At 33.6% G+C, this 8,755-nt stretch overlaps 1 protein-coding gene across 1 annotated transcript; it reads right to left on the reverse strand.

Annotated features, from left to right (window-relative positions):
* Positions 1-7,656: 7,656 nt before the first annotated feature.
* Positions 7,657-8,415, reverse strand: LOC129899725 (14 kDa proline-rich protein DC2.15-like). Its single transcript, XM_055974758.1, has one exon. The coding sequence runs from the start codon at positions 8,338-8,340 to the stop codon at positions 7,921-7,923; it is 420 nt and encodes a 139-aa protein (XP_055830733.1). The 5' UTR covers positions 8,341-8,415; the 3' UTR covers positions 7,657-7,920.
* Positions 8,416-8,755: the final 340 nt, after the last annotated feature.

Here is an 8,755-nt window from a genome sequence, read left to right on the forward strand (position 1 = left end):
GAAGAACTCCAAAGGCACAATTTTTATGAAGTATGTCATCAAAAATATTCTGCATGGCTCGTTGATAAGTAGACCCAGCATTTTTTAAACCAAAAGACATTACTTTGTAGCAATATATAACTTTAGGAGTGCAAAATGCAGTAAGTTCTTCATCCATTGGTGCCATGCGAATTTGATTGTATCCAAATAAACTATCCATGAAAGACATTGTCTCGTATCCATTCATGGCATCAATCATAAGCTCAGGGGTTGAAAGAGGAAATTCATCCTTAGGGCATGCATTATTAAGATCTCTAAAGTCAACACAAACTCGAATTTGGCCATTCTTCTTTCTTACAGGTACAATGCTTGAAATTCATGTAGGATATTTGACTTCACGAATAAAACCTGCTTCAATGATCTTGTTAACTTCAGTTTCAATCAAACAAACCAGTTCAGGTCTAAAGCGACATTGAGCTTGTTTAACAGGACGAGTGCCTCATTTCACAGTAAGACGTTAAATTACAACTTTAGGGTCTAATCCTCGTATCTTTTTGTAACTCCAAGCATATACATCCCTAAATTCCATAAGCAGCTTAATATATTTCTTCTCTTCATAGTCTTCCAGTGAAGTACTTATATATGTAGGTCTTATATCATCATCAACCTCAAGATTTACTTCCTTCAATGCATCAATAGTATTCCTTACCCTTTTCTCGAGTTCAGGTGGCTCATCTTCAGTATTCTCACCTTCTTGAGGATCACCATCATTAAAAGATATGTGATGGCATACATGAATATCAACAAACCCATCCTCAATTTTTTTATATAGTGAAGTACTTTCCTCGTCACAAATTGTGATGTGATTTGATGATCTCATACTTTCTTTATCTTCATCTCGCTTCCTAGTGTGAACTATGGTATGAGTTCTTGCTCTCAGGATATTTCCTCATGAAACTACAAGTTTTGTTTCTCGCCTCATTCTATAAGGAATCAAACTGGGGCAATTCTTGGGTGAATTAAGCTCTCGAGCATGTACCCATTCTTCTATTGTTCTATAATTCCCTTAGCGCTTGTATTTCTTTTTCATTGTTCTCAACCGATCAAACACTAAAATTTTTGGAGTTGATTCGATAAGCTGATCAAATGCAAAAATATTAGGAGTCATGCTATTAAGTCGATCAAACATAAAAGGCTTCTTGTCGAACATCATAGGTTCTTCCACAAGGGTAATGTAGTTGATGCTCATCCTTTTTATAGAGATTCAAATTGGCGATGGTTGTTTGTAACCCAAGCCTTTGCGTGATTGATTTACAACATACCCTCTCTCTCTATCATCATCCTTTGAGTTGGATAGAGGCCATGATTTAACTTTTCAATAACTTCATTTGGAAACTTCCCTACTTTAAAAGCTTCATTGGGATTGTACCCTGCTTTCACCAACAACTTATATGCATTTGGGTCAAAACCCTTATTTGTACGCTTTTTAGGAAGTGATTCATATGAATCATGATTTGATGGTCTGACAAATCCTTTTATCATTTTTGAAGGTGATTTGATTGCATCAATTTGCTTGATAGGAAATGTCAACTTGCTACTCTGCAACTCAGAGGGTGGGATCTTGACCTTGTTTGTCTTTGGGACATAGTGAGAAATAGGAATCGTTCTCTTACTTGAAGATGCCTCACTTGTCTTAGGTATGTTACTCATATATGAAAGCGTTTTATTCTTTTCAATCATGACCCTCGCATTATCTGGTGCTACATCAACCTTTTTTATGATATCAGCCTTTCTGATTGGTATCGCGTTATCAACTTTTACTTTTTTTGAGACATGATTCTTTAAGTAGAATTTTGCATCAGCAAAGTGCGCTTCTGTCTCGGTGAAAGGTTCATCATCAGCAACTACCTTCTTTTGAACCCCATCTTCAAAGTATTTGAAACATTGATGGTAGGTGGATGGCACCACTTTGTTCTCATGAATTCATGGCCTTCCTAACAAGATATTATACGAGGTCTTTGAGTCAATAACATGCATCCATGCACTCGAACGCATATCTTCCATCGTTATATCTAATTTGATAGCACAAATGGCTCTCTGCCCCCTTGGTTAAATCCTTGAATCATTAGACGACTTTCAAACAGTTCATTTATCGGGATTTCAAGTTCCTTTACAGTACGAATAGGGAGAATATTGACCCCAGATCCATGATCCTATTTACTTTATGTCCACGCATAAAACCTATCATATATAAAGGACGATTATGCAATACTTCACCCAATAAAAGATCATCATTAGTGAATGTAAACTTCGCATCACAAGTGTCCACTTCTTTAGAGTGAGGCTTTATAGGGCCTTCATGTGATGGAGGTAATGATGGCGATGAGCTTTCTCCCATTGTCTCTTCTTTATCAATGTTACAACATGAGGCCTTGTTGTCACAATGAGAAATTTTTTCACGAAACTAATTTGTCAAGAATTCCTCTAATGTCACCGGAGAACATTGTTTTTGATAGTAATTTCCCCCAACTCTTGACTTCTTCGCATTCTTCTTTACCCTTTGAGTTTTAGGTAGTTTCTTTATCTTTGCTCTTGTCAGTTGTCTACTTGTCTCTCTTTGCAAGATCATTTTACAACATTTTCATCGTGTCACTAAAATCCATCCTTCATCATCAGTATAAGCACCGTAAGATTGATTTTTCTCTAGAGGTTTATCTTCCCCTATTACTTCATTCATCAAAGGAACGAGCGATGATATGTTAACATCTATCGATTTGAAGTCACCAAATTTAATCATTTTTGGTGGTGATGTGGCTAGGACAACACCACTATTATATATTTCAATAAAGTTGCAAAGAACTATGGGATCGAGTAAACCAAAAGTGACAGAGACTTGATTTGAACTCTCATTCTCGTCTTTAAGCAATATTTTTTCTTCACGGGCCAAGTCCATGATCTTTTCCTTAAAGATAAAATATTTTTCAATAGAATGGCCCATCAAACGATGATATTTGCAGTAATTTGGATCATTAGTCCTCTCAGCCTCATCTGGACGCTTCATTTCAGGTAGCTCAAAGAGTTTTAATGCCAGAAACTCTTTAAAAATTGCTGGGACATTTGAGTCCAAGAAAGGATAATCTTTTGCCTACATTTTCTTCAAAGTCAGCTTTCTATCAACGTTATTCTAAAAAGTCGTGGTCTTCACCCTTTGATTCTTTCTTAGATTTGTAGTCATTTTCAAAGACACGGCATTAACATTCATAGACTCCTTATTTCCAAACTTAGGTGCCAATTTTCCTTCTTTCTTTATCTCTATTTTGTCTTTTCCCTTGCGAGGCTCATAAATAAGTGGTCCTTCAATTTCACTTGCAGACATGCTCAACTCTATATCATGAGCACATGTGTCAAGTTCCTCAAATAATTTGGGTTTAATACCCTGTAGGATATAACGAAGTCCCCAACGCATTCCTTGAATACACATTTCTATTCCGGAAATTTCACTAAGCCTATCCTTACAATTGAGCTTGCATTTCTCCATCGGTTAATGAACTCGATGACATGTTCATCTTTCTATTGACGTGTATTTGTGAGTTCAACCATGCTCATAATACGCCTTGTGCTATAGAAACGATTGAGAAATTCATGCTCAAGTTGTTCCCAACTATCAATAGAGCCAGCCTCGAGATTCGTATACCAGTCAAAGGCATTTCCTTGTAAGGTGCGCACAAATTGTTTGAACAGATAATCTTCATATGTTCCAGCATTATTAAAAATTTTAACAAAATGGGCAATGTGTTGCTTTGAATTTCCCTTTCCGTCAAATTATTGAAATTTTGGAGGTTGATAACTTGCAGGCATCTTCAAAACATTAATTCTTGAAGTGTATGGCTTTGCATACATAAATGATGACTTTGAAGACTCGTCATATTTATCTTTGATAGTTCTCATAATGAAGTTATTCAGTTGATGAATGGAAATTCCTCCTTCAGCGGATACTTGCAGCTCATCACCCACATTTATTTACTTTGTAATTGAATCTCCCTTTTATTGTATCATGGGACATTTTCCAGGTGCATGACTTGAGTCCCTTTCTATAACATTTTTAACTCTATCCTTCAATTCTACAATTCGATTATCCTGATCTTGCACATATTTTGTTAGACCTTCGATTGTCTTTGTCAAACTTGCGAGTTTTCTTCAACAGTTGAGGCATTAGTCATCATCGTTTGGATGGCCGTTATAGATGATGGAGTAAAGCACGGATTTTCCCTCAAACTGAAATTTATTTAAAATAAGTTACGTGGAGTGACTAGGGCAGATCTTGTGATCAAGACATCATCGTCATCTTGAATAGTGCAATTTCTTGTGTTAAAAGGACTAAGTCGAGCCAATTTCTTTTCAACAATGTCAACTATATTCTCTCCTTCTTCTAATTCATTCGGAACTGTCCCATTTGAAGATGGAGGATCAAAAATAGGAACTGATGCGGACGACACTTGAAGTGCTTATTATCCTAGCAAGTTTGCTCTATTTCTAGTGATGGGTCCCAGACTTCCCATAGTAGCATCCAGTATGTTCTCCACCTTAGAGGAAAACTTGGAATCAGTATCCTTAGCAACAATAGTTCTGGAGTCAAACTTCCTAGATGCCATTTAAGTATTCTTGAAGCTTGATGATCGATGGAAAGAGATGAGAGGTAGAGATTGTCCCACTAGGCGTGCCAAAATTTATAAACAAAAAATTTTTGAGCGGAGAAAAATAAATAATCAAGATCGAAAAATTGTAGTAACAAAGTATAATATTTAATTTCAAAATGTAGTGCGTGTTACAATCTCTATGATAATCCTCTGATTCTTCAAATAATATGAAATATGTCGACCTTGAATTTGATTTAGAGTCAAGGGCTTGAATAGCTTGATCTTGAATCTTCGTCTTCAAACTTAGATTTGAAATATTCGTCACGAACACTTGTATGGTTATGACGAATAATAAGTATAAACAAGTAACTTGATCTCGAACATTTTGATATTTGCATTCGTTCTTGATCTTGAACTTGAATTTAATTACTTGAACTTTGTAGCTTTGTAGAGAATTTGCGGTCTCTGATCCACGAGCTCTCTTCTTGCTTCTTGTTCTTGAACACCCCCCCTCGAGAATAATGAGGATCCCTATTTATAGTTGTAGGAAGTGGTATTCCTGTGTGATTTGATTGGTCGATTTGAACTGACCAATCCGATGCCTTTGGTGAAGAGCTTCAATTTGATTGGTCAACGCATGTCACATCATTATTCTAGTGGTTCATTTAATTTGACTTGAATTGCCACATAACTTTGACATGTGACTTGATTTCAGTGGCTTATTTAATTTGACTTGAATTACCACATAACTTTGACACGTGGCATGATTTTAGTGGCCTATTTATTTTGATTTGGATTGCCACACAACTTCGACATGTGTCATTAATTTAAAAAATACTTCATTATTTACAAACAAAAATCGTTTATCTATTCAGACATTTAAGAATAAGAGAGAATGGAAACATGCATTTATATACATTAACATATTAAATGCATGTAATATTAAAATAATAATCATAAATAATAACATAAATTTTAATGACAAACTGATAAAAAAATTATTTTGCTTATAATTTTAATGTGCTTAAATAAAAGTCTATAAATACTTAGATTAAGAAAGATAAATAGTATACATTAGAGTTTTGATTATTATTAAAATATTCACTTTTTACTCTACTCATTTATTTCATTATAGAATGTCAATAATTTATATATTCAATTAGAATTTTTTTTACTTTAATTTTGTCGAATAGAAAAAATAATTTTTGTTTTTAATAGAAAATTTGTTACTTAGAATAAAAAATAAAAAAAAACATGATTTTAAAAAAGTAAAAAAAAAAAAGGCAAAGGTTGATAATACAAAGGATAAAATAGGTATTTTAAAAAATTAATTAAAATAAAAGAGAAAAAATAATTATTGTTGAAAGTTTGAGGGGGGTTTGATTTTTAAACCAAACCTGAGAGGAAATAATTTTGACCCTTTAATATTATCTAAAAAAGTTATGTCCTATTAAAAAGTTTTTAAAATTAAGTTTTGTCTTGCCTTGTCTGGCCTGCCTCATTTATTTGTTCCCCTGCCCTGTCCTATCATATGGTTGCCCTACCCCGCACTGCCCCAATTGTCATTCCCAGCGACTTTATACCTTAATGAGTTCTTACTTTATAAGTCAATTTTCATGTGGGTTACTTTTTTAACCGCACCTCGTGTCCAAAGTTTACCGGCCTAACTAATATGAATTTGCATTGAATACTAAACAAAGAACGCTTACGCTGCTAGTTTGTCTCTGGTTAGTTTTCAAATGATATAATCCTTGTTCTATAAACAACGATATTATCTAACACTTAAAAAATCAGAGGACAGCTGCCTCAATTCCATTCACAACCCTGAAAACATTGTACTTGGGATTTATTTATTTTTTGGTTATGTCAATCTTTTTCCAAGAAAATAGTGACATTCTTTCTTATTTTTTTCTTCATCTTTTGAAAGTATTATTGGATTCTACCAATCTATTATGTATAAAAACTCACTCATCAAATTACTCTCTCCGCAAAAGACTTATCGTTTCCTTATTCTCATTCGTATGTACATAAATCTAAAAGATGAACATTACATTTTTTATCTAACTTTATTATCCATGTCTATATGTAACTGAGAGGTCATTAAAAAATGGACAAATGAAAAATATTTGAAATCTATAATCAAACAACGCCTACCTAAAATGTTGGTTTGTACATATTCTTGACTTTTATATTTTAACTTCAAGGACATACTAGAGAGAACTTTATACGTGAATCACAAGATGTAACATGCTTAATTCTCTAATTGGAAATGTCAATTAACATTTAACATTATGCTTTTGTTTTATTATTGTCCAATTGACATCTAAACCTTCAACATTTTTTCTTTAACTTAGGTCTCTAAATTTTTGTATCATGATTCATGACTATAACCAGATTGAAAATTTAATATTTATGGGAACCTCAAGTTGATACTATAATATATTAGGTGTATAGTTAAATATTTATAGATGATAAAGTCAAGGTTTACTTCATGTCATTGTAGTCATGTATCTCACACTATAATGCCAGTAACCCCTTTTTTTACTTCTAGAATAGGGCCCTTGGGGCCATCTACTCCCTGTAATGTTAACTAATTATCTTTCCTTAAAAAAGGGTAATTTTAATTGGATTTAAAAGCTGATAAGCCAGACCAACTGAATTGCCATCTGCCTGGACAAAAACTTCTAAATTCACATAAATCCATAACCAACTCTCCCAATCCGCCCTAAATTCAAAATTGTCCATTTTAGTTGCCGGTCGTTCTCGTTTGGCCGTCAATTTTTTTCACTTTTTTCCGCAGTTGAACTATGGTCAAATAAGTTTGGCCATTTGGAATTCAACTTGCAATTAAATTTTAAAATTTTTAAAAACTTGAAAAACAACAAAAGGGTATTTTGATTTTTTTCAATAGATCTAAATTACTTACAAAAAGTCAAAAACAACTCCAATTTGTATTCATCGCCAAACGCAATATCCATTTTGAAAACAAAGACTATTTTTCTCAAATTTCACAATGAAAAATGATCAGTCGCCCGCATAATTTCATTACTAATAAAAATGGGATATATATAGATATAACAGACCGAAAAGAAGGATAGGAAAGGAGCCTTCCTTCAAACCAAATAGAATAACTCTCACATATTTCCTGAGAAAATAAGCAACCATGCATACACAATTACACACACATTAATTCTGATAGTGTAAAAAAATAATTTACACTGTCAGTACATATAACTTAAATCCAAACGAAAAAAGAAGTTGTTGACAACGAATGCAAAAACATAGAAATGGTTCAATTACATATTTACGCGCATTTGAAACCTCTAGGTGCAGTCTTTCCGCAGTTGTTGAGCAACAAGGTGAGTGAAAGAGCAGCATTAATGTGAGTTCCCAAGACATTAGCTTTAATGGCAGTGCAAAGACAAACAGCAGCATCAACATCAGCAAGATTCTCAATTAGAGAACAACATGAACTCTTTGATGACAATAATGGGCTTCCAACAACAACATGCACCAAGTCATTCAATAAATTGCCACACACCTTTAATTTTAGTGTGTCCTTTGGGCACTTATGGTAACCACCCTTGGATATTGATGGGGGGTGGTTCTTGTGTTGAGTCTTTGGTGGACATGGGATGTAAGTTGAAGTAACCATTGTGAAGAAGAGAAGGTTCAAAGTGATGAAGAGAAGACCAATGAATGATGATGCAATAGCCTTAGCCATTTTTTTTTCTTTTTTGTGAAAATGTGGGATGTGCAAATTATGTGTGTTTTTGCTAGAGCTTAGAGGTTACTTGGTGTTGGAAATGAACAAGTGAGTGAGAATTTATAGATGGAAAGTGTGAGGTGTATTTATTTTTTGTGGCTATTTTGGACGTGTACCAATTTATGTGTCACATTCCTTTCTATTTTATTTAATAAAGAATGTTGCATACATTTTTATAAAATAAAAAATTAGCGACAGACAAAATCACATAGTTAAACAATAAAAATTACATGTTAATTTCAAAAATTCAATTACCTAGGAGTTATTTAGCTACGAATCAGCTAGGAATTACCGACAAATTCCATAGCTAATTCCATATTTTCTAATAGTGAATGTGAAAGATTATAAAAAAGACCATTCCTAATATGAATAT

This window comes from Solanum dulcamara, chromosome 8, assembly GCF_947179165.1.
Source record: "Solanum dulcamara chromosome 8, daSolDulc1.2, whole genome shotgun sequence".
NCBI lineage: Eukaryota > Viridiplantae > Streptophyta > Magnoliopsida > Solanales > Solanaceae > Solanum > Solanum dulcamara.